This window comes from Cryptomeria japonica, chromosome 5 (genome assembly GCF_030272615.1).
Source record: "Cryptomeria japonica chromosome 5, Sugi_1.0, whole genome shotgun sequence".
In the NCBI taxonomy this organism is placed as follows: Eukaryota; Viridiplantae; Streptophyta; class Pinopsida; order Cupressales; family Cupressaceae; genus Cryptomeria; species Cryptomeria japonica.
This window is the reverse complement of record NC_081409.1, coordinates 609,472,355-609,499,956: the sequence shown is the minus strand read 5'-3', so window position 1 is coordinate 609,499,956 and position 27,602 is coordinate 609,472,355. Positions and strand designations below refer to the sequence as shown.

General features: G+C 36.2%; 1 protein-coding gene across 6 annotated transcripts in view; it reads left to right on the top strand.

Moving 5' to 3' along the window:
* The window catches only part of LOC131065140 (protein HAPLESS 2), a 296,194-nt gene that overhangs the window by 74,037 nt on the left and 194,555 nt on the right, over window positions 1-27,602 (top strand). For all 6 annotated transcript variants that reach the window (XR_009111380.2, XR_009111379.2, XM_057999571.2 and 3 more), the window contains exon 7: window positions 996-1,074. Coding sequence is in view for 4 of the 6 variants with exons in the window: in XM_057999571.2 (XP_057855554.2) it covers window positions 996-1,074 (79 nt within the window). In the remaining 2 variants the exon portion in view is untranslated. The remainder of the gene's footprint in view (window positions 1-995; window positions 1,075-27,602) is intronic.

Below are 27,602 nucleotides of genomic sequence, written 5' to 3'. Positions count from 1 at the left end.
TATTGTCAATTTGGATATGGTGTCTATTGTGTATGTTAATATCACAATTTGGTACTAATACATATGTAAGTATTATTGTGGTCCATTGTGTTGGGGAGTGATTTTATTTGTTAGTCGATAGTAGCTGAGCAATGGGAAGGATGCCTCTAATATATAATTGCTGCCATGCTAGTTCCATTCTTATAAATCTTAAAAATATCATGTAATCCTACCCTAAAGTTTAAAGTGACTCATAACCTCACAATATTTACCAGGCAAGAGATAGAAATCATTTATAAATGGTATACTTTACATTAGTTTACATGTTTTCTAGTTGTATTTTCTTCCAAGGCTTACGAGTTTATCATAGAAATTATTCTTTTTTTTTTTCATTTGATAAATAAATGGATCCATTATATATGTGAAAAATGGACATGATTATTTGGGAAATGTAGAGGATAAATCTTAGTTTAAAAATTATTAAAAGAAGGCATAGACAAAGCAAAAAATTGTTTGATGTTTCTATTTGTATGTGGCCTAGAAACAAATATAGCCATTAGATTTTTTTGATAGTGATAAAACAAAATATTTTTCATATTTGAATGATTTCCAATGTAATTATTTTAGAATGGGTTATTTGTAAACATACCACATTTTTGCTCAAATATTTTTTTTTTTCATTTGATAAATAAATGGATCCATTATATATGTGAAAAATGGACATGATTATTTGGGAAATGTAGAGGATAAAATCTTAGTTTAAAAATTATTAAAAGATGGCATAGACAAAGCAAAAACTTGTTTGATGTTTCTATTTGTATGTGGCCTAGAAACAAATATAGCCATTAGATTTTTTTGATAGTGATAAAACAAAATATTCTTCATATTTGAATGATTTCCAATGTAATTATTTTAGAATGGGTTATTTGTAAACATACCAAATTTTTGCTTAAATATTTTCATGATTTATTTGTTTATATATTTAAAAGTTAAAGGTGAATAACTTTTCCTTGAAGGTTTCATGTTTTTGAAGTTGGAAGACGACAAATTGGATTTAATGTAAAAATTGAAGTATCACAAGGCGATGAAAAATTGGTACTTATTTCCAAGAACTCTTAGACTTATGTGTTGTTTTCAATAATATTTTTTCTCAGCATATTTTAGAGTTAACAGTAAGATTCATTTTGTTGGATATTATTGATCTTTAACCCATGTTTTAGGCTTTAAGATTGTCTTTGGTCATTAATAATATATAAGTAAAGACAATTTTGGAGTAATCATAATCTCTTTCTTCCCACCATTGTGGCCCAACTTCCTCTCATTGGCATAGATCTACTTTTCTTTGTCTACCTCTCTAATCATAGAGATAGATGCATATTATGAGCTTTTCACTTGGGGTTACTTTGACCTTGAATGTTGTTGTTGGGAATAATCATTATGTTATGTTGTCGTCGGTAATTGTGGGTTACGGTAGTCAATTAGTCTTCCCGAAGGGCAGTTGGACGTGACGGTTGGTCACACCCCTTCGGGTATTATATATTGCATACCTTTCCTTTGAAGTAGGATCATGATAGTCGTATCTGGGTGTGATGTTATAAGCACTTGATGTACATGGATTGTTGAATTAATACAGGGACTGGTTCTTTAATATATTCTCATTATGTGCTGTGCATTTACTTTCTGCATTTAATCATTTACCCGTATGTGGCAAACAAATGTTAGGTGTGATCCTAGTTGAAGTACCTCTCTAGGCACTCGACACTCTCCAATGAGCATTATCAGGTCTTGTATCGGCCCCTTCATAGTGATTGATTACAACACAAGCGATTTCACCAATTCTAGTCCAAATAGTGTTACATGATGTTCTTCAATTTTCCTTTTGTTGTTCTTGTTCCCTTTTCTTTGCTATTTGTACCTATTTCTTGACCACTTGGTCCCCTATTGTTTTGTATCTTTTATTATTGTTCTTTCCCTTGTTGTGACCTTTAACTCTCTATTGTATATTACTATTCTCTTGAGTCCCATTGAACACTTTTGGTCATCCATTGACATTAATATAATTTCTTTCTTTCTTTTTATGTAATTATGATGAGCAATGTGTTCGTGTTACAACTTATATGTAACTAGACGGAGCTAATTGTATTCTTTTGTGTATGGATGGTTTCTATCATCATGACTGCTCTTATTTATACTCATCATAGGCTCTCTCTATATTTTAGTTTTTTCATTGGTATTTGTCATCACGTCATTGCTTCATCATAAACAAATGGATCATACATCAACAAAGGAGATATGAGTGTCCAAGTTTGCTTATGAATTTTGATATTGTCTTGATGACTGGTTCGGCCAAAAGATTAAGTATTATGCTATTGTAGCAATCTAGAAGTAGAAATCAACTTGTTATAATTGTTTCCAATTGACATAATCTTCCAAAGCTAATATTTTAACTTGTTATTGCTATTTCTTTGTTGGCATGTTTGTTGATACAATAATTTGAGGTTTTTTGCTGTTATATTTAAAGATATAAGAGAAATTTCAGTTTCAAAGCTTTTAATTGCTTATTTGTATAAAATTGGAAGGCAAGATTAGTATAAATTGATTTATGAATGGAAGGCTATGCCACCATGGCTTTAGAAAATCACTTTCATCCCCCAAAATTATAATTCTAACATTTATGTGTAATTCTTTGCCAAATTTAGATTTTGTAATTATTTTTAAGTCTTGTTGCTAGAAAGTTCTAGTTTTAATTATTTCAATTTTAGTTTATTTAATTTGGAAAACTTGCCACTAAAATTTAAGCGTTTCATTACTTCCAAATTTTGTAACAGTTGAACTTGAAAGCTTTCCACCAAGAAGCATTTCATTATAATTTTAGTCTAACCACATCGATTGTATGCAAAACCTTTTGCCACATTGGGATCTTGTTGATCATAAGGTGTTTAGATGTTAAGGTTTCAGTCTGATCCCTTTCACTATATGCTCTCACCTTGCCCACAAAGTTGAAGAATAAAAGGAAAAAATTACAAAACTATGACAAACCACCAACATATGTGGTTAAAAACTAGAATGAATAGTGAAGAAGGAAAAACAAGAACCCCAAAGAGCAAAGAGAAACCATATAGAACTAGAGATCATCAAGTATTATTTTCTGGACTAGAAATTGTGAAGTCATTAATGTTAGCCAAGGTTTGCCGTTGTGCCAAAAGATTGATTTGTTAATGCTTGATACAAACACCAAAGATAAACAAACCACGAGAGGCGGTTGAGCCATGTTGCGAATCCTCGAGGGCGGCGTTGAACAATCAAGGGGATGAAGGACACAGACCTTGCAACAAATATTTTGTAAACTCTATCAAGCTCTTTGAAGACACGCTAAACTTATACACAATAGCGACCAAAGATTATTATTATTTTTTAAATTTAATTTCAACCCATATACCCAATATGTGACAAAATGTTGCCCAATATCATTCAAATAAAACTCTTCAGATTACAATATAATTAGTCGTCCAACTTTATTTTCCCAAGACTTGAATTGTTCAATACTTTTATATTTACACACCAACTTATGGAAATGAAATCATCCTTATACTAATAAGTCAAATCAATAGCATAAGATTAATTCACAATGATATCCAATATAAGATTTCAAAGAATATCAAAAATATCATTAAACCTCCTTATTCTGCAAATTTATTTCAAAATGAGGCTTTACAAATTTGATAAATGAACCGTTTGAAGGTGCAATGCAAGAAACTTGTATGATTTCCCTTGCCCTCGAAACTGATCTTCTCAAGAGGGTTTGTGTCCTCAAGAGTGTAATGTGCCCTTTAATTGGATCTTGGAATATAATTAAATAATTAAAATTATGTTGTGGTAAACAATTCAATTATATGACAACTAATTTTATTATTTAATAAGGCCATAAAGAGTTTAATTCCTGTCTTTAAGTGACCTTTTTATTGTGAATGAAAAATTATAAGAAGGGCACTTTATTGTTTCCCACGAAAAATCTTAAAATTCACAAGAAAGGGAAGTGTGAAAAGAGAGGGACGTTGGAAAGGAGAATTTGTAGAGTTTCTTAGAAGGTTATAAAAGAACGATGAGGGGCTCATTTGAGAATGTTGAGTTTATTGATTTTCTTTGATTATAACACTAGTGGTTCTAGAGTTTGGATTTGATCCAACTCAACCTCTTGAGGAGACAAACCCTCTTGAGAAGTTCGGTTTCAGGGGTGAATAATTTATCCCTAGCTGATATTTGGTGGAGTTAATCAAATTTGCAATTGGAGTTCAATGAGTGGGATTTGGAAATTTTATGGAGTCTATTTGAAAAAAGTTTGTAGAAGGGAAATTATTGATATTTGGTATCCCTAGTCAATTCCAATATATTGAATTCCTTTGCTAAATAGAAATGTATGTGCTCGAATGAATTTATTGTGAAGGGCTGTTTAAATAATGTTAAGAGCACACATATATATGTTGGGTGCTATCTTTTTGATATTTTTTTAAGTTGGCTAGCTATTTCTTGTTTAGCTGCTACTGTTGTTAGAGTTCATTTCTGTCATAGAAGTTTATTTTGGCGATAAAAGACAAAGTTGGGACAATTTTGTTTTATATTGCTAAAGCAATTTCATATTGGCATTGTGGAACTTTATTTTTATGGGAGGAGCTTAATGCTTGGCATGGTTTTTTTGGCGCAAATATTTACCTTACGTTGACTTCTTTTCTAATGTTTGGTCTGACTTAATCATTCAAAGGTGCGAATAGCTATTTGGGCAAGGAGTGAAAGTGGAGATCCAGCAATAGTTACCTTGAATTGATTGATAAGCGCTGGGAAAGAAAGATAGTTAATGCATTATTGGTGTAGGAAAGAGACTCTAAATAGAAGGGCGATTAAGTGTAAGTGCAATTGGATTCTTCTTGGAATTGAAGGCCTGCCTTGGGTTTGAGTTCAAATATTTCCAGTGATTATGGTCTAGATAGATACAAGCTGGATAATCATACACAACCTTTGGAGAGGAGTGTTTATGAAGACATCACTGCTAGTGAGTTTGGGAGTGACTCTCATAGAGGCAACCACTCATGAGGAGGACAACAAGCACTTCATTTCCAAACAAAGCAATTAGCCCTTTGACACACCAAATTTGGGTGTGTTGGCACCTAAGTATGATGAAGACCCTACACAAGATTAATTTTCTTTTAATTATGATGATGTTTCAATTTTTGAGCACAATGCATGCATGGAGGATGCCATTGATGAATTTAATGATGATATTGAAGCAAAATCTGATTTATCATTGCTTGGGGCTGATTTTGAGCAAAGGCTTTGTGAGATTGCTGATCCACATCATATTGTTGAGCATCTTCATAATATAGAGGCACAGGTGATTTGGGATAACTATGGAGTTATTGCTAATAGGCATGAAAGTTCTAATTTTAGCATTCATCATAGCAACAATTCACATTTTTTGCACGATCATGATTGGAAGGATCAATTTGTGGTGGTTGCTAATAGCCCATTGTTTGAGATGGGTGATGATATGACATATGACAATCCACTTTTGGTGATCCCACAATAGTGGGTTACACTTTTTAGCCAAATTTGACATCGAAATCAACATTTTGCACTAGATCTTCACTTTCTAACATTTATAGGAGCTAAACCATTAAGAATTTGAAGATGAAGTAAACTATTGATTTGTGAGAATTTTTGTGTAGATTCTAAATATATTTTTTTACGTAAGTTATAATAATTTTATTTTTACAGGAATCAACATTTTTCAGAAGTGACATTTATTTTGTAATGCATAACATTTTTTATTGGAAGAATAAAATTTTAGTTTTTAAAATATACATGTCACACTCATATCTAGTGTATGGATATTTTTAATTTTTTTTTTTGCGTATGCATTTTTTAGCTAATTTTTGAAGTCAGAGAGTAATTGTAATTTGGACAAAGGTGTATTTCGTAATGCATAACTTTTTTGGATGCGTTTGATTTAACTTCATTTTGTTTTGAAATGAGGATATTAGTACCTAGGAAAAATACATTTTCTACATTTTTTTTCTATATTATTTTAATTTTTTCACGTGTGAAACAAAGACCTTAATGTTTGATGCATACAAAGCAAAAAATAAATATATTAATGAAATTAAATATATTCGAAATTATACTTTTTCGAAAGCTTATAATAAGTACATACTTACAAAACAAAAATTCTAAATGAATTTATTTGACACCCCAAAAGCTAATGTAAAAGTGGTTTTTTGTTAGCATTTTGATAGGTGTGAAGGAGACTCGATTGCAAGTATGATTTAAAAGTAGAGAGGTTCTATCCAAGGGAGTTTGATCTAACCCTCTTCAATTAATTATGTCAAATGGGACTTCTCAAGGCTTAAATCATTATATTTTCTTAAAAAATATGTGATTTTAACAAAAATTAGGATGTGCCAAAAATTGTAACTCGGTATTGTGGGTTTACCACTTTTTGAGTTGGATGATGGAGAAAATCTTGGTTGAAGTGCTGCAATTGGTGAAAATAGTAAGGAATGGGATTTGGGAGAAGATTTTGAACTTGAGTTGGAGTATGGTTTTTAACTTTCTAATGATATGAGCTCACTTTATGAGATGATTGGTTACCCTTCTCGGAGACCACTAGATATGAAATATGCAAATGAGGAGCTAGATGAAGATTGCATTAGGAGTGATATGACACTAGGAGGCTTCATCATTTCTTCCTACATAAGGAATTGGAAGGGAAATTGGGTATGCAATTTGATGATTTGAGACTTTCAGTTGAAGTTCTTTCTTTGTTGGTCCTTGCTTTGAGTTGCATCATTCTTGTATGATGTTTGGTTTTGAGTTTTGGAGTGGGCCAATAAGTGGGATTTCTTACAAATTATTTGAGTGATGAGTTGTAATGAATGCACTTCAACTGTATTTGGTGATCTATCCTCTTCATGCGATGAACTTATTTATGGAGACTTCTACATTTCAAATTTTGAAAAGTTTCCAAACAATGTTACTAAGCTTGCTAGCATTGTCAGAACAACTACAAGGAAAGGAGATTTCAATTTTGTTACTTGTGTCGCTTAGGAGGAATAAGGACCTAAACATGACATCCACATGATTGACAATCCATCCTTCAGATTGAGTTATCTTTTATTTAATACTAATCTTTCTTTGGGGTTGGTTTTGAAGACAACAATTGTTTCTTGCACCCTAGTTGTTGATACTTTGATGGATGTGTTACAAGAGATTACCAAAAGGGTCACAAACTTCCTTGATGTGCTTGATGTTATGGATGGCACCTGGAGTTGTGATGTGCATCTTTCTAGACATTTTGGAGGTCAATCTTGGGTGGGTATCGATGCTTGGGATCTTCAACAAGGTTTGATGGATCTTATTAGGAATGGTTTATCTTGTGGAAAACGCTTTCGGTTAAAAAACCACGACATCAAAATACTTTCATTAAATCAAATGGGCACCATCCCAATGAGCACCAACTCAGAATTACAAATGAGGGAACCAACCCCCTCAAAGCACTAATTTTGAGAAATTGAAGATTCAACTTCTATATTCTGAGGCACCAACCTTAGTTACAACGCAAAATCACAAGTATTGAAGCACTATATATACTACTTAGGATACACACAACACTCATAAATTTAGCACAAAACTCTCCTAACATATTTCAAAAAACACCTCAATGTTCTGCAACACACTTCAAATCTGCTGAAAATGAAATATACACCTTATCTAGATTGGATGACATTAGAAGCCTAGTTGAAAAATTCATCTTCATGACACCAAGGGAGCAATGTGAACAAAATGTTCCCCTTGCTGATTTGCACATGATCAAGAACACAATGGAAGGAATAAAATTGGTTTTTTTACACATGATGCATGATAGAGATGTTGCCACCAAGTTTGCAGATGAGACTTTGTCTTTGAATAAGCAATTGAGGGGAGAGGTTAGTAAGCTCACCATTGAGCTTGATTCCACTAGGCCTGCTTTCAAAAGTGTCCAGGAGACACTTCATGAAGCAAATGATCAACTCTATGAGGCCAAACATTTAAGAGAGCAAGAGAATAGAGAAATGGCCAAGGAGATCAATCAGGTAATGGAGGAGCTTGATTGCATTCAGGAGGAGTACGATCTTGCTCTTTATCCCCTAAGATTAGAAAAAGTGATTTTGGAGCAGTAGAATGTTTGGGTGGAGCATGACTATGATAGTAATTAACAACTTGATAACCCGCTGTTTGATACAGATGTTGATTGGACATTTGTTAATCCACTTTTCAAGTTGGATGTGGGAATTCTTTTTGACTTTAGTAATGAGGGTGGATCACACTGCAGAGTTTGGGACCTAGGTGCAATTTGCAGGCATGAGATATTATTTCAAAATTGGAGCATTGATCAAATGCATACTCTTGTGCATCTTCTTTGGAAAATAATGGATTAGATTTTTAGATTTGGGCTTGCTGATTGGATGTAGATTAGTCACTTCATTTTATGGTTTGCTCTCATTCAATGGAGTTGGTTCAATTTCTTTGGTCATGCAAGTAATAGTTTTGAATTGGAGATTGCTTGGAGGTGTTTTCCAGCCACTTTTGATTTATTTTTGAGCATTGGAATGCTCAACTTTCATGCTTATACTTGGAAAATTCATTGGTAGTACTGTTGTCCTCTATGTAGAGCACTTAAATCAGATGGCACTTCATTGATTTCAATTATTTATAGCAGTAGTTATTGTTTATTTTAGATCTTCCAGACTCAAGGAGTTCTCTTTATGAAGGTTTGTGTTGTAAACTTTAATAGTTTACCTCCAAAGTTGGTCCAAGACAGTGAACTTGTTTATGCTATGGCTCATATTTCAAAGAGCCTTGGAGTTGTGACATTGAGCGTTAGCACTACTGTCCACAATCTGATTAGCTTACACGTGTTCAGATTCTGATCAGCAGATGTGTTTGATGGTTCCTTTTGCTCATCAGCTAGTGGATTGGGAAGATATTTTGAGCAAATGATGGTTCTATGTGAAGTTCGAGTCACTAGAGAGGATATTTCCAGCCTTTGATGTAAGCAGATGTGTTGTTTTGGATGACGATTTCCTGTGTTGCAGCAACTGTTTATCTTCTTTGAAGCAGTCACCGGCTAGGAGGGACCTCAAAGAGATCAGTCCAGACCGGTCAGCAAGAGTAAACACAATGAAAACACAAGGACATGATGGAGGCAATGCAAAACGGATTGAATTATATCATGAAAACTGATTACAACCAACTGGTAACAACTGGGTTACAGAAACCGGCTCGCAAGCCTGCCAAAACATGCTCAAAATACAGAACAGGTCACAACCAGGACCTCAAATTTTAAGATCTAACTCCGTCCAACTTCTTGATTACATTCTAATGCTCTATTACAATGATTTATATGATCCAAGAGGATCCGGTCAGCTCAAAAAGGGATCAAAACCCGAAGAACAAGACCTAACGTGTAAAACCAACAAGGTCGGCCTCCGCCAAAGAAATTCCTTAGTAAAATCCAAAGGATGAAGGAACATTGGGGAAAGGTCGGCCACATGCTAAGGAACATCGGAATCAACGCTCAAGGCTATGCAAGCTACGAAAGGTGATTCGGTAGATCACCAATGCAAAGAGGTCCAGGCAACAGGTAACTAAAAATTGTCTCGGAAACCGGTAGCGATAACTTGCTGGAAAACGATCCAAATGCTCCATGGTTGGGAATAAAGAAGATGATCAAGTTTTCAAGTAAAATCCAACTCCACAGGTTCCGGTGAGCCAAATCCGGGACACACAGAAAGAAATGCTGAAACTGCAAACATAAAGGAAATATTTTTGGTTGATGCAAGGTTGCTATGAACCGGGGATGCTCTTGCATCTTTCTTGGATGCTGATTTTCCTAAGATTAGATCTCAAGTCAATCATTTCAGACTTGGTGGGCTGCTGGTGGACTCTTTTTCGGACTTCACAGTCTCCTAGCAGGATGGGTTTATGGTCTCAGATGAGAGGTATGGCGAGTTGGGGCAATCAGTATCCGTGTATAGGAAGTGTTCAAGCTCTAACTAGTGGTTATCCTTATGCCCTCTCTTCTTCTTATGGTTGGGACAACAAACCTTTGCTTTCTTTGGTTCACCATTCTGAGGTGCTTGGAGGGAATTGTAGAGTTTTGAGAAGTCTCCATGGTTGTATCAGAATAATTCAATTGAGGCCTAGTAGATTCATGCCGAGTTATGAGAATGAGTTTGTTGAGCTCTTGCAAAGGATTGTTTTCCTCCTTGCAGGGAGATTTGGAGAAGTCACATTTACAGTCATGGCTCTGCTTGACACCTTCGGGAGATATGTTGTGGAGTTTGATTGTGAGTTGAGTAGACTTTATTTCTTATTGCCTAGGCTTGTGATGGACAGTGGCATTGTTGATATTGATTATTTAGAGCTTTATGGGCATGAGATGTTGCATGATATTGATTTCAGTCCTTTAAGATTTTTCAGTTTGAGTATCATGGACGGTAACATTTTGGAGTCACAAGGGAGGATAGTGGAGTTTTGGCGTGATCTTTTCACTGATGTGATTAGAGTGGCGTAGCATCGGCATGGTGGGTTGTTCCTAAGATGGTCATGGGATCCTGAGATTGAACTTGCTTTGGTGTGGGTCAGTTTAAATTTTCTGGAGTTGTGGTGGCATTGCTTAAGGACAAGCAATTTTGGGAAGAGTGGACTGTAATGTCCCCTTTTCCTCTCTAGTTTGTTTTGGGGATTGTTGGCCAATTCATAGACCCGTTGGTCAGTCAGAGAAAGAATTGGGGTTTCCTATTTTCTAGGATGATGTTTTGGCATTTTTGGCGGCTTGCATGTTGGAGTTTTAGAGTTTTGATTTTGGTTTCCTTTTGGGTTTAGAAAGTTTCGCAATGATGGTACACACGTAGCAATTAGTGGAGTTTGGTAAAATTACTATTTTTAGTAAGTGGGGGTGAGGACAACTCATTTTTTTGGGTTTTCAAAGAGCTTTGCGATGGTGTGACATGCAAATGAATCTGAAGACTTTTCCGGACTTACTACTTTTAGTAAGTTGCGATGATTGCTTAAAATGTGGTTAAAATGCATTTGGACACACTTACATTTAGTAGTATGCTATTTTTTAGTAAGTACTATTTTTAGCAGTGCAATTTTTACTAGGGTTTCAGCAGGTCTGTTCAGATGGCTATTTCCGGTAGGTTAGTTTGAGTAGTTGGTCTTCCAACACTTTTTTGAGCTATTTTGGCAAGTCTTAGCTTATTTTTGGCAAATTCATGGTTGAGGAAAAATATTTAATAAGTGAATTATTAATAAGGCAAGATGGACACCTTAGGAAGAAAATGTTAATTTTATGAAATAATACAGTTATTTACTTTGGACACCATAATGCACTGTATTGATATTTTTTATAAAGTATCATTTTCAAGACATAAGGTGGGCATCCATTTTGGAGATATTTCTTTTAAAGATTATAACCTTTAAAGTGTCCAAGCAATAGTTGATTGTGGTGTCCCTTTTGGAGGAATATATGATTTAAAATAAAGGCAAATATTATATTGCTTTGGGCGTCCAAGTTGGCATTTGATTTCATTTGATTTCATGTCAATTTGGAGGGAGCTGAATTTGAATTTGGAGCTTCAAAGGCTACAAATAAGAGTATTGGCTCTTGTTTTCGGTATCCATTGCTATTATAATGAAGTGCTATCGAAATTGTTCCAAACTCTTGTTTTGAGGGATGCATACCTCCTAGTACCTTCAGTTTCGAGCTTGAAAGACAACCCCTAGCTGAATATTGTGACTGTTTCTCATTTAGAGGAGCAGATTGAGCTCAACGAAGATGAAGATATTTGTTGATTTCTGATTTTAGAGTGTTGTTTTCAGTTTTGGAGTTTGCTGGTTGCATAGAGCTGAAAGTGAAATTCGTTCATAAGTCTCTGGGAGTCCAGTCGCCGCTTCTAGGTATTTTTCCTATGTCTTCCTCTGTGTTAGGCGATTCATTTTGCTAAGTTGCGTGGGTTTTGGAGTTGATTTGGATTTTCTAGAGAAAATCTCCCTACTCCCCAGGCCGTACTATGTTGGAGAGTGTATTAGAAAGCATGCGGTGATGATTTAATCTGAGTTGCAGCGGCCTGTTGGTTTGGGAGTGGATGCCTTGTCTCCTGGGCCCTTTTGCATTTGATTTCACGTCATTCGGAGCTGCGTGTGTTAATTCTTGTAATGTCGGTTGTACAATTTCATAATTCCGATGCATGGATTAATTACATGTTAACATATATGTTAATAGATAAACTATTAGTATATACGGTAACAATAATTAATAAATAAAATCTAAATTGAATTATGGTGTTTGCCATCGGTCACACCCTTTCATGTTAACAGGCTATGATTAAGCGATTCATAATCGTGTTCCTCGCGATCAATGATGATCTTAATGGTGTTAACGTGCTGGGTTATCATGAGTGGTACGTAGGGGAGAGATGTGTCTTCCCACGTGGGAAGACACATCTCTTCACTACGTACCCCCTCATTCATATATATATAACACACATACAGAGTTGCCGGAAATTCCTTTGTCCCTCCCCGGGAATGCGTTTCCCCGTATCCGTTCCCGTTTTTGAAATGGATACGTATCCGATACAGTCCAGATACACGTCGAATATTGTACCCACGCATGCCCAAAAATCCTAGATTTCGAACCATGCTAAATACTAATGTGATTTGATTTTAAAAAAAAATTGACGTAAATCTTCCTAAATTTAATTTTAAAACCTCCATTAATGCATTTTAAAAAAAAAAATTGGTATTAATAAAACCTACACCAAATGAGAAAGACAAATGAAATGTTTTTTTATTTCAATGACCCATTTTTTTAGTTATCTTCCAATGCAACTCTTCTATTTTTGCATATTGTAAAATGATAAATCAACTTTTATTATTTATTTAGAAATTATGTGTCTATATTGCTTTTGAAGTAATGAAAATCTCCTCAAATAACTTAGAAAATTGTGTTAAATATATGTGTATGTGTTTTTTATGAATGACGTGTCCAGCCGTATCCATATTGGGGGTCTTAAAAAATAGCCGTATCCGTATCCGTGTCCATGCAACTTTGCACGCATACAATGAGGATGAACACAATACCGAAATCGATAAGTGTTGTGCATCCTTCTAGTTACACTACAATAGTTCAAGTTTGATTTTAGATCATATATTCATCCCTTCTATCCTCTTGATCACAGAATTTGAATAAACTTAACATGGTATCAGAGCTAAGTTAAGGAAGATCAAATTAAATTTTGTAACGATCATATAGACTTTCACCCGGCTCTTAGTAGATCACATTCCTATAATCCTAATGGCATCTGGAATTAGGTTTGAAGATCGACTAGATGGAGTATCAAATTTTGTATCTTGGAAATTCAGGATCATGCTTGTTTTGAAGAAAAATAAAATTGACTCCCATGTCAAAAGTGAAATTCCTGAACCCTCGGATGATACGGAGAAAATTCAGTGGAGCAAGGATAGTGAGAAGGCTCTTAAGATAATTGTGGATTTAGTGAGAGACCACATTGTGCCAGTTATTTCTAAATATGAGACAGCTTTTTAGATGTTCAAAGCCTTAGCTGACATTTATGAAATCAACAACACTAGCAGGGCTCTCACCTTGAAGAATCAACTACACCATATAAAGATGAATAAAGGAGAGATAGTTACATCCTATTTCTTGAGGATCACTGAGCTTAGGGATCAACTATCCACTATTGGACATCTAGTAGACAACAAAGAACCTGCTATGATGGCCCTAAATGGACTTCCTACCTCATCGGAATCGTTCATTCAAGGAATCAGTGCTCGTTCTAAATTTCCTAAGTTTGATAGATTGAAAACCGATTGCATTCAAGAGGAATCTTGGCTTGTCACAAGAATAAAACAAAACAATGGTAATGAGGACATTCAAGTTCTAAACTCTAATTCTCACAAGAAAGGAAAGAAGAAGAACTTTAAGAGAAAGAGGGACAACGACTCAAATGGAAAGGGGTCTTCAAAGAAAAAGAGAGACATTTCTGAAGTACAATTTTTCAGATGTGACCAATATGGGCACTATGCAATGAAGTGTCCAGACAGGATCAAGCAACAGGCTTCAATGGTAGAAGTTAAGAAAGGGAGTGATTCCGAGAAACTAGTGTTCTACTCAACCCTCTCTAGTCAAGTCACCTCCAGTTCCAACACATGGGTGATTGACAGCAGAGCATATCGACACATCACTGGATTTCATGAGCACCTAGATACACTTGTGGAAAATTCAAATGAAGAAGTGACAATTGGTGATGACTCAAATTATCCAGTTATGGGAATAGGAACCTGCAATATCAACCTAAAGTCAGGCATATCCCTATAGCTGACTGGAGTTCTATTTGTACCTGGTCTAAAGATAAACCTTGTCTCAGTTTCTGCACTTGAAGATAAGGGTTACAGATTAACCTTTATGGAAGGAAAGGTACTTGCTTGGCCAAAGAACTCCACCATCAAGAAATCCCACACCATTGGAGTAAGACAAGGGAGCCTCTACAAACTTTGCACCACTCCACCTCAAGCCTTGATTCATGAGACTCCAGATTCGAATGAACTTTGGCACAGAAGATTAGGGCACCTTCATTTCCTTGCCCTACCTAAGATAGAGAAGATGGTGATTGGCTTACCCAAGCTAAGTCTCAGTTCTGAAGGAGCCTGCAAGGGGTGTGCCTTGGGAAAGAATACTAAAGGGTCTTTCAATTCTAGCAACACTAAATCCAAAAATGTATTAGAATTAGTTCATTCTGATTTATGTGGACCCATGTTTGTACCCTCCTTAGGGGGATTTTTATATTATGTAATATTTGTAGATGATTATTCTAGGAAGACTTGGATATATTTTCTAAGGTACAAAGAGTCTGAAGAAATCCTTTCTAAATTTAAGGAATTCAAAGCTCTTGCAGAAAACATGACAGGTAAGAAAATCATAACCTTAAGAACAGACAATGGGGGGGATTACACTTCTGATATGTTTAAAGATTATTGTATAAATACTAGGATTAAGAGGGAGTTAACTGTACCTTATAGCCCACAACAAAATGGGGTAGGTGAAAGAAAGAATAGGACTATAGTAGAAGCTGCTAGGGCTATGTTGTTTGACCAAAATATAGAAACCTCATTTTGGGTTGAAGCATCTAGGACTGCTGTGTACATTCAAAATAGATGTCCACATTCTCTTCTTGATAATAAAACCCCGAAAGAAGCCTTTACTGGTAACAAACCTGACATAAGTCATCTTCGGATCTTTGGGTGTCTAGTCTATGTTCATGTTCCCAAAGAAAAGAGATCAAAGTTAGAACCTTCTGGAAAGAAAGGGGTATTTGTTGGGTACAGTGAAACCTCTAAGGCTCACAGAGTATACATACCTGGACAAAGACAAATTGAACTAAGAAGAGATGTCATCTTTGAAGAAGACATAGCATTCAGGAGGTCCAAAAGCTCTAATGAATTAGAACACCAAGATCCACCTACAAGAATGAATGAGGATCCCACCCCTGAGATTCAGAGGGAGACCCCTGAAAATTATCAGCATGAAGTTCAAGACTTACCTTTAGAAGAACATTGTCCCGAAACTAGGAAGAGACCACTTTGGGCTAAAAAGATGCTTCAAGAAGCTGAAAATTATGTTGCTCCAAAGGGGACCTTCAGAGAAAGTAAGAGACCTAACCTATTTTCCAGTTATATTGCCTCGATGAGTGAGACCATTGATGCAGAACCTTCCTGTGTTGGAGATGCTCTCAAGCATCAAGTTTTGAAAGATGCTATGTCAAAAGAGTATTAGTCAATTCTGAAAAATGATGTCTGGGATATTATGCCTAGGCCTAAAGGCAAATCTGTGGTATCTTCTAAATGGCTCTTCAAAATCAAACATGCAGCAAATGGCAGCATTGAGAAGCACAAAGCAAGGTTTGTTGCCAGTGGTTTCTCACAGAAAGAAGGTATTGACTATGAAGAGACATTTGCTCGTGTTGCCAGATACACTATTGTCCGAGCAATTTTGGCTATTGCAGCATCTAAAGGATGGAAAGCCCATCAAATGGATGTCAAGACTGCTTTTCTGAATGGTAAGATTGAAGAAGAAGTTTATTTGGAGCAAGCTGAAGGTTTTGTGATTCATAAGGCTGAATCACATGTCTGGAGATTAAAGAAGCCCTATATGGACTGAAACAGGCCCCCAGAGCATGGTATGAAAGAATTGATCACTGTCTCTTGGAATTAGGATTTTCCAAGAATGAAGTAGATCCAAATCTCTACTACAAGGTAATCCATGATGAATTATTAATTCTTACTCTTTATGTTGATGATCTACTAATCATAGGAGAGGATAATCGTATTTCTCGGTGTATGAAAGAATTAGCCTCTGAGTTTGATATTAAGGATTTAGGAATTCTTCACTACTTCCTTGGATTGGAAGTTTGGCAGCAGGCATATGGTATAATCCTTAATCAAGGAAAATACACGATTGATATATTCAAGAGATTTGGAATGATGGATTGTAGATGCATGACCACACCTATGGAGACAAATCTGCACAAGCTAAAGGAAGCAGTTGCAGAATCAGAGTTTGGAGATCCTACCCTCTATAGACAGATTATTGGATCTCTAATTTATTTGGTAAACACAAGACCCGATATATGTTTTGCTGTTAATACACTAAGTCAATTCCTTTTTTGAACCTAGGGAAATACATCTTGTTGCTGCAAAGCATATTCTGAGATATCTTCGAGGAACTATTTGTTTTGGTCTGAAATATAAACATGTAGACCTCGACCTACATGGATTGGCTGATTCTGATTGGGCTGGAAGTGTAGTTGACAGGAAAAGCACATCAGGATGTTGCTTCAGTTTAGGATCAGGAATGATCTCATGGATATGTAGAAAACAGTCTTCAGTTGCTCAGAGTTCTATAGAAGCTGAATACATTGCAGTCTCCATGGAAGCAAGAGAAGTAGTATGGCTCCGGAAATTGCTTGTAGGACTGTTTGGTCAGCCCTTAAATCCTACTGTCATCTATTGTGACAATCAGAGTTGCATCAAGCTCTCAATGAATCCAGTATTTCATGACAGGTCTAAACACATTGAGATTCCTTATCACTATGTTCGAGATATGGTGGAAAGGAATGTGATCCAACTGAATTATATTAGTACAGGTGATCAGATTGCAGACATTCTTACCAAGTCTCTCTCTAGGATCAAGATTGAACACTCTAGAGATAAACTTGGTATGGTTGAAAATATTATTTAATTTTGAGATAGTCTCATTTATTATTTATTCTGATATACTAATATATTTAAGATGTTTAATGTGTAAACTCTTTTGTCATGTGTGTGACTCAATGACTTCATGGGCCCCCTGTGAATATTATTGAAGGGTGACGACTTTTCAATAATTAACACTTGTTTCAAATTGATATTGTAAGGGGACGATTTTACAATTATCAATTTATCTATCTTGATGGATATTATGTGACTTGATATCTGTGGACATGTCATGATAGTATATATCTCTGAGACATTATGGTAGATATAAGTTGGTTGGTATCATTAAATAAACCATAATTATGATAGAGATCTTCATGGTGAATATTATGGACATAATATTCGTGGACATGCCATGAATCATTATCAGTATGGTAGGCATCATGTGACTTGATGCCAGTGCACATACCTTACTTGATAACTATGAGTTATGGTGAGTATCATGAGACTTGATATTCATTGTTGAACCATATCTCTGAATATCACTATGGTGTGATATCTTTTCTCTTCACAATCAATGGATGAATTGTGATGTTTTCTTTAACATGAAATGTGTCCTCCTTAGCTAAGAGGGAGTGTTAATTTTTGTAACGTCAGTCGTACAATTTCATAATTCCGATGCATGGATTAATTACATGTTAACATATATGTTAATAGATAAACTATTAGTATATACGCTAACAATAAATAATAAATAAAATCTAAATCGAATTATGGTTTTTGCCACCGGTCACACCCTTTCATGTTAACAGGCTATGATTAAGCGATTCATAATCGCGTTGCTCATGATCAGCGATGATCTTAATGGTGTTAACGTGCTGGGTTATCATGAGTGGTACGTAGGGGAGAGATGTGTCTTCCCACGTGGGAAGACATATCTCTTCACTACGTACCCCCTCCTTCACATATATATAACACACATACAATGAGGAGGAACACAATACCGAAATCGATAAGTGTTGTGCATCCTTCCAGTTACACTACAGCAGTTCAAGTGTGATTTCAGACCATTTATTCATCCCTTCTATCCTCTTGATCACATAATTTGAATAAACTTAACAGCGTGGACGAAGTTATGAGCATTTAGGTGAATTCTAGTCTTGCTGATCTGTATTTTCAGATTGTTGTTTTTCATATCAGACCTGGGTTATTTACTTGTTTAAGTACTTTTCATATGCTGGATAGTTCTTATTTGCTAGAGGATTGATTCCTAACATTTTGGTGTGTTTGGATATCATTTTTCTATTGTAATGTGCAAGCTAATGCTCCCATTGTAACGCTGAATTCGGTAGTACTGATCAGCCTTTATTTAGTTGCATTTGACATTTTGTATTCCCATTGAAAAGTTGAAGAGGATGGCCTAGTCGCCTATTTGTTACTTCAGATGTTTTCATAGTCCTCCTGCTGAATAAGTGGTTGAGTGATCTATTTCTGTGTTTGTAATAACTGTCCTCCCGCAGGAAAGTCGTATAGTGATCTATCTTTCAGAATTGTAGTGATTGTCCTCCTGTTGAAAAGTGGTTGAGTGATTCTACTTTAAATTGCTCTTGCCCGCTGGACAAGCGGAAGGGGCTGGGTTGCTGCCCAACATTGTATTTTCAGTTGATTATTGGAGCTAGCGATCCCCTATTCACTGTATGCTCTCACCTTTTCACATTGGGCTCTTGGTGATCAGAAAGTGGAAGGGTTATCTTTCAGCAGTGTTTGAAAATTTAAAAAAAAGGGGGAAAAAGTAACGGGGTCATTTCATAATGCCCTTGAAGCACTTTTTCTTGCTCACACAAAACAATCTGCCCCTCACTTTTTTGCGCTTGAGATTTTGATTCCAAACTTATTTTTGAGCTTAGCTTTCGATATTTCTCACGACATTGGGAGAGCTTGAACTTTACCATTTCTTTGGTGTATTTCTCGACTTTTTCAGGAGCAAAAACATATGATTTTGCCGAACCTAGACTCTTTGATCTTTATGCCATTCAAAACATCCTTCGGGAATTTCATGGGGTTCAGAAAGGGCAAAGATATCTTTTCGATCCATTTGGCTGAATTCTGTTTTTTATGTTAAAACTTTGACCCTTTTGTTTAATGCGTTTTCTCTTTAAATGAAATGCGAATTCAGGGGTTTCATCGACTTTAGCAAGTAATTAGAAGGCAACAAAATGTTCGATTTTGCCCATAGAGCATTCCCTCTCTCTCTTATGCGGAGCGAGCTAGAGGAAGGGAGGCCCCTGTGAAAGACGTGGAAGGGTTTGTTAGCCCGACAAACGGCGACTCCGTTGGGAAATGTTCTAGAACATTTCAAGGATGACTATCCGGATCGAACCCAAAATCTCTAGTTAACACTCCGTAGACTAGACCATATGACAAAAGACAGATTCAAGGTAAAAATGAGGGTGCCAACTGAGTCAAGTCACCGATCTTGGGAATCAAGTGTGTGTAGTGAAGTTCATTCCAGCTTAAAGAAAGTTGAGACAATAAAATATAAGATGCAAAAAAATAGTTTAAAAAGGAAATCTTCTAGAAGGGAGGCTGATCCATGTGCGAAAAAGAATAAGTAAAGGGTGAGGATCATTATTTTGGCTTCGAATGTTTTGACATCTTCTTTGCTTGTGGAGCCTAGGGTTTCTGCAGTTCATTTTCAATCATTGAGAACGATAACTCTCTTTGATTGGCATAACTGAGGTGGTGAAAGATCCTCTGAAGGGTTGCATTTGTGAGTGAGGGACACTTCAGTTCTTCATACCCGAGCTTATTGTGTTTTGCATCAGCTTTCATGAAAGTCGATTTGGGATAATACTTCAGCTATATGGTCAATTGACATCCATGTTTTTAATCTGCACTTTGAGGAGAAGATAGGCGATTTCTTTAGGAGCTATTGGAGGTAATTTTTTGAGAGATTGGAGGAGTTTTCAGTCATATACCAGCTCTGCCATGGGGGTCGGCTAGACCTACTAAACCTCACATTTTTGTTCATATTGTGTGATTGAAGAGGCAGAATTTTGTGGGTATTGGTACATTTGTCTCGTAATCCGGAGACAATCATTTTCATCATACATTTGGCGTTGAAGGCTGCTGAGATCATTTTATTTTACATCTGCAACTTCAAAGGCAGGGCAGCCAGCTACCAAGGGGGCGATTTTGCATCTAGAGGGCTCAGAAAATTCAAATAAAATTCTCTCTTCATTGGGACGACCTCTACAATTCGGCATACCTAAATCAGGTTTTTGAGCTTCCATTGTTGTTGAAACCTTTATTTTCTGAGGTACTTGTATTCAGAAATTTAGGGCAGCCATTTGGTTTCAGTTATATCTTGCTCTTGCATCAAAATAATGTCATTGTTATCTTAAGAGGTCTGAAATAGAAATCAAAGGATTAGTTACAGCAGTATGTACTTCAGACTTCATTATTTTATTAAATATGTATGACAACCATTTGACAAAATGTCAATCTCAGAATTGATGCAAATTTGATTTATTTCCTTGTTGGTTGGCTTGTTATATGATTCTTAAAATCTGCAATCATGTTATGATAAGTTTCAGATTGTATGCGATTTGTTTGACAATATTCCTTTTATCATAAACCTACATTTCATACATATTTTAGCAAGGTACATTACAAAGTCAATCAATCAGAAGGTGGAATTTTTATTTCTCAGAGCAAGTATGTGAAAGAAATTTTGAAGAAGTTTAGTTTTGATGATTGCAAACCGGTTACTACCCCTCTAACCATTGAATGCAAGTTGAGCAAAGATGATGAGTCTTTGGAAGTTTAATAGAAGAAGTACAGGTTGATGATTGGTGGATTGTTATATTTGACTGCATCTAGACTAGATATCATGCAAGCTGTTTGTTTGGTAGCTAGATTTCAGACGAATTTGAAAGTGACACACGAGTAGCAAGCAGTGAAAAGATTGTTCAGACCTTTGAAAGGTACTGTAGATTTTGGACTTTGGTACAAAAAGGGTAGAGATTTCATGTTGAAAGCTTATACTGATGCAGATTGGGCTGGAAGTATTGATGACCGGAAGAGTACTAGTAGTGGTGCATTATGAGACATACTGGTTTCCTCGTTTAGTAAGTGTTGATGTGTCTAAAGTCGCGGAACTACGACTCTCTCCAATCAACGCAGAATAGAATGCTAAGTATCCTATCCTCTCTTGAGATAAGGAAATCCCTAATGCTGTTTTAATTGATCAATGGGGACGACCTCAAGGTTTCGATTGTCAGGTCTTGACTGCAGGATAGCTCAACGGTCGATTTGTTTTGCTGGGAGCACAAGGGGTCTTATGTTTTGCAACAACCTGGTCTGCTGCGATTTTTGGACTACGAAATAAAATCAAAAGGGAAGGTTCAGGAAGCCTAAGGACAAGGATGATAATAGTTGATGCAGCGGGTAGACAAATTTCGATAAACCGGTTCTTGTTTTGCCAGAGAAAGCCTCACAACTAGACAAGAACGGTGCAAGCTCCAAGGGATGAAGAATTTTCATATGGAGACACATGTTTTAGGCACCCAATTCTGGCGCAGCCTAAGACGAACACTTGCAGTTGAACTAAGCACAGTTTGGGTTCAGACTAACCATGCACGGTGACCTACAATCAACAGATCCCCAATGGTATGAACCAAAAATGCATCAAATACCTCTCTACACTTCACCATTAAAATCCCTGCACTCTAAAATTACCTAGATGAAAGAAACCATGCAAACAGATTAAAACAAAGACAACAAACACCATATTTCAATGTTCATATATTTGCTTCAGCTGCCATTACAACATTTTTTGCAACATTTCTATGCCACTTCTAAAATCTAACCTATTCTAACTCTAAAATCTAACTACAAAACTCTAACCCTTTACGAAAGAAAGGCCTCCGCCTTTTATAGATTTTACATGTCGAACCGATGGCCAGGATTGACTGCATCCAAGGGCTGCAACCTGCCTTCCAGAAGCTGGCAGCTTTAACCCATGCCCACTCATTTTTCAGTTATCCTCTCAACCACTATCTCAACTACTGACAATTGTTTGGCTTCAATTTGGGTCTATCCGGTAGTTGGACATAACTGTCCACAACTGACCTGTTTCCCCTCTATTTCAAAATATCTTAAATGGGGCCCACAGGCAGTTTTACAATAAACAGTTTCAGTTTTCAGAAACTAAACTTTTGGAATTAAATCCGGCTGCGTATTTTTCGAGAATGCATAGAGGTGCAGCATTTAGAGTACTCTTGCATGTTCTTTGGTCTTCGGTCTTGGTGGTGGACTTCAACTTTGTGGTTCAGGTGATGATGCACTTCCCAATGCCTGGTTCCAATCTCGCACTCCTGCATCTTGTTCTTGAGCTTCCAGTGCCTGGCCTTGATCGTGATCCTTCTTCGATTTGTGTTTTAGGCTTTCTCCTGGTTCCTCCTGACGATGCCTTTGACCTGCAAACAATTGATTTCATCTTTAATCAATCAATTTTGAAAAATTAATTAAATTAATTTGACAAACATTAAATTTAACTTTAAACGATGTCGGACTCCTTCGGTGGAGTTTGGGCTGGAGAAGCTCTTTGTGAAATGTATCTTTTAAATGTTTTCGCTTCGAACGTGAAATCCGATCCTTTAGCTTGATTGACGCTCCAACTTAGACGAAATTCAGGCCTAAGAGGTGAACTGTGAGATGTTAAATTTAAATGTTTTCGCCTTCTCTTTTACGATTTTCTTGTTCTATGTCTTTTCGGTCCACATGGTCATTTTGTGTGAATTCATCTCTTTTTTGGCTCTTTAAGAATCAATTGGCGCGAAAATGCCTTATCGGCTTAGATGAGGTTTAATGGTGCGATTTTAACGTTATCAAAATAAAGTGCCTTTTATATGAATTTCGGGTTATAAAGCTGAAATATGCGATTTTAAATTTCGGGCTTTAGGAGACTCTTGTAACATCTTATTTGAGTGATCCTTTTCGGCTATTTGGAGCCTTGTGCACGTTTTAACGCTTCTTGGTCTTTGCTTATGAAATTTGGGCTAATAAAAGGACTCAAGCGATTTTAATTTTAAAGTTAAAATGCCCTTTGTATGAATTTCGGTTATTTAGCAAGTTTTAGATGTTCTCCAATTGTGAACTTGACGTTTTAATCGTTCAACGTAAAAGTTCGGCTATATTGGTCACTCTACTAGCTCTATTTCATTTTCGGGCAACAAGAGGGTTTTGCGAGTTTGAAAATGATTTTGGCTCCTCTCATCCTCTTCGTGCGAATGTTGTCCTTCTGTCATTTTCGGCTCATTTTGGTCTTTTGCAAGGTTATGAATCTTCTGAATTTTTTGGCTTGTTAGATGACTTAGCGAATTTCGGCCCTCTGAAGCCTTTTGCGAGCTTCGCGATTTTCTTCTTTTCGGTCTTAGAGGATGAATTTTATGACTTGGGCGCTTTTGTTATGGTTTTCGGCTCATAGAGACTGTTTGTGCGATTATTGAAGCTTTTGTTCATTTTCACCTTGGATGAAGTTCGGGTTATGATTGGAAAATGCGAGATTTGGTCCTCTTTTGATTTTCAGCCTAATGAAGAGTTTTGTGAATTTCGGCCTTCGGATCATTTGCGCGATTTTAATTTGGTCTTCTCTCCTCACTTTTCGGCATATTGAGCCTTTCTGCACGATTAACTATTTTCGGCCTTTTGCAAGTTTGAAAAGTCGTCTGTCATTTTCGGCAATATGGGGGAATAACGCGATTTTTGGGAGCCTCTGTGTTTTCGGCCCTAGAGGCCGATTTGAGAGTTTTAAGTGGGTTTCGGTGTTTTTTGATAGTTTGCGAACTTAGCTCTCTTTCGGGCTTCATGGAGGATTTGCGCGATTTCTATTGTGACCTGCATAAATTGTTTAAACATAGGCCGAATTTATTTGAACGCCCTTCGAATCTCTCCTTTCTTCCATGCCAGAGCTACAGGAAAGGTGGGTCCCCTGTCATAAGTCGGGGAGGGTTTGCGATGCGCACAACTGTAAGAAACAAGACTCAATTTCACTATCTATTGCTGAAGTAGAGTATATTGCAGCTGCATCTTGTTGTACAAGGATATTAAAGTAACATATGATGAAACAATTCTTATTTTGTGTGACAATACAAGTGCAATAAACATTTCGAAGAATCCTTTTATACATTTAAGAACAAAGGTATTTCAATCACATATCATTATTTAAGGGAGAAAGTTGCTGAGAAGGAAGTTTGGTTGGAATACATTTCTACAAAGGAACAAGTTGCAGATATTTTCACTACGGCATTGGCAAAGGATACATTTGAGTTTCTTTGGGTGAAGCTTGGGGTCATTGCCCCTCCTTCTAGCTAGGTGCATTATGGGGATGCATCTTTCTAGGGGAAGCATACAAGAGGAAAGATGGGGTTAGGCCTACTTTATGGCTAAAAAAAAAGGATCTAACAACATGTGTATTTGCTTGAATACTTTGTGACTGCAGTGCATATATTCATGTGTATGCTCTGTGTTTACGTATATTTGTGTGTATACTTTGTGTTTGTATGTGCATGCTCCGTGTTTGGTTCATACTTGATATGTATTAGATATGTGAATAACTAGAAAGATATAAGTTGCATTTGAGGTCATAGATGCATGTCATGCTTCAAATCCTCATCTCAATACATGTTAAGATAACCCATGCTTTAACACAAAGAGATATCCATAGTATGGTGCAAGCACTGGGTCAACCAAATAAAAGAAGAAATACAAATCTCCAAGGGTTGATTTATTCAATTCTTAGAAACGTACATTGCTTGAGGACAAGCAATTTTGGGAAGGGCAGACTGTAATGTCCCTGTGTTGAAATATGATTTATTAATAAATAATAATAATAAAAATAAAAAATTAATAATTAAAATTTAGTTAAGTTTAATGAATGGTCAGAAGGCATGAAATTAAAAGTTGTGACTCCCTCAAACATGAGATATAAAAGGGAGAGAAGAAAACTGCATTTAGGGAGAAAAGGGATGAAGGAATAAGGAAGGGAGCAAAGGAATTAAGGAAGCATAAAATGGGAAGAAGACAAGGAAGTGACTTTCAAATGGGCAGCAATGATGAAAGGTTGTGACCCTTTCGCAGGGTGGTAATTGTGAAATGTTGTGACCATTAAGAAGAGGTGTTACTCTCCCTCACATTGGAGGATATAAAGTGGACAACTTTTCATTTGAGAAGGAAGGATCCATGGAATAGAACAAAATATTTGAAGCAAATATAAAAATATAAAGGAATAAAAATAAAAATTAATATAATTAAAATTTAGTTAAATTTAATGAACGGTCAAAAGGCATGAAATGAAAAGTTGTGACTCCCTCAAACATGAGATATAAAAGGGAGAGAAAAGAACTTCATTTGGAAAAAAAAAAGGAAAAAAGGAAGAAAGAAGGGAGCAAAGGAATTAAGGAAGCATTAATGGGAAGAAGATAAGGAAATGACTCTTTCAATGGGCTAGAAATGATGAAAGGCTATGAAATGAAGTCGCCCAATTTGCCCTAAATTCTCAAACTTGCCAAAGCAGAGGCGTATTAATGTAAAGTTCGACATTTTTTAAAAAATTGCAGAAGCCAAAAAGTCGTGTATTTTGGCTTAATGAGCTGATTTTATCATAGCCAAAGGGTTCGAATTTCATGCAAAGAGGTGTTTTAAAAACAAACTCGGCCTCCATGTTAATTTTGCAAGGTACACCAAGTCGTGTATTTCGAACAAAATAGCCGAATTTCATAAAGTTCGAAGGCTAAACTAAAATCACACAAATTTGACTAACAACCTAAGGTTCGCTTAGCAAGGAAAAAAACATTAAATCAAAGTTCGGTAATCTTTGCCGAAATTGCAAGCTAAAGGGCCGAAGTTGCAAGAAATTAAACCAAAATCGCATGTCAAAACAAAGAGGTTCGCTCAATTTGCAAAAAGGCCTCGAATTTCATAAAGTGAAAGGGTGTTTAAAGAAAGCCTCGCATTTTCATGATTGAGCCCGAATTTCATCTATTTTGGGGGCGTTTAAAACCAAGAAAGCTTTATTGCTCATTCCCCTCAAAATATCCAAATTTCTCTCTTCTGAAGCAATGGTTAAGAAAGTAAACAAAGAACAAGCGAGAGTAACGTGCTTTTAGAAAATTTGAGTTTTAAAATATTCCCACTTTCTCATTAAAAAAAGGCGAAAATGAGGCAAATGGGCATTTAAACAAAATCACACAAAACGTTATAAAGAGCCGAATTTCATAAAGAGGAGAAATCGCAAAGTTACATTCAGTATCAAGGGGCATTTAAAGTTAAATTTATTTAAATCATTTGATTTTTCGAAATTGATTGTTTGTAGAATCGATGATGTTGCTAGAAAGAGCTGGGAGAAAACCAGAACATAAATTGAAGACCTGATCGCAATCAACGCCAGGAAGCGCTGCCAATGAAGAACGCGGCAGAGAGCGTAAAACGAAGCATGAAGAAGTGCGCCACCACCAGACGACAAGTTGAAGTCCACCCTCAAGACTGAAGACAAAGAACACTCAGAATGCTACAAAATATGCATTCATAGAAATACACAAATGGAATTAATTCCAGAAAGTCAGTTTGCAAAACTGAATTGTTTAATGTAAAGGACTGCCTATGGGACCCACCTAATGTATTTAAAATGAAGGGACATAGGTCAGTTATGCTTTAGCTACATGATTGACCAAACTGATAACAAGTAGTGGTCGGTAGCTGGGAAAGTGGTTGAAGAGGGTAGTTGGTAGTTATGGTAGTTATTAGGCATGGGTTAAAGCTGCCAAGTTTCTAGAAGGCAGATTGGGACTGTTGGATGCAGTCAATCCAGACCTTTGATTCAAATTGTAAAATCTATAAAAGGCAGGATGCCTCTCATTGTAAAGGGTTAGACTTTTAGAGGTTAGATAGTTAGGTGGTAGAAAGTTATATTTTAGTAGTTAGCTTTTTAGGAGTAGAATAATACTGTTGCAGAAATTGTTGTAATAGCAACTAAAATCAATATATGAACATTGATTTGGTGTTTGTTATTTTGGTTTTATTCTGTTTGCATGGTTTTTTTCCATCTTGTTAGAAGTAGAGTTCAATGATTTCAATGGCAAAATGTGGGGGGTATTTGATGCATTTCAGGTTCATACCATTGGGGGCCTGCAAATTGTAGCTCACCATGTATGGTTACTTTGAACCCAAAACTGTGCTTAGTTCAATTGTATGTATTTGTTCTAGGTTGCGCCAGAGTTGGGTGCCTAGATGAGTATCTCCGGTTTGAAATTCCT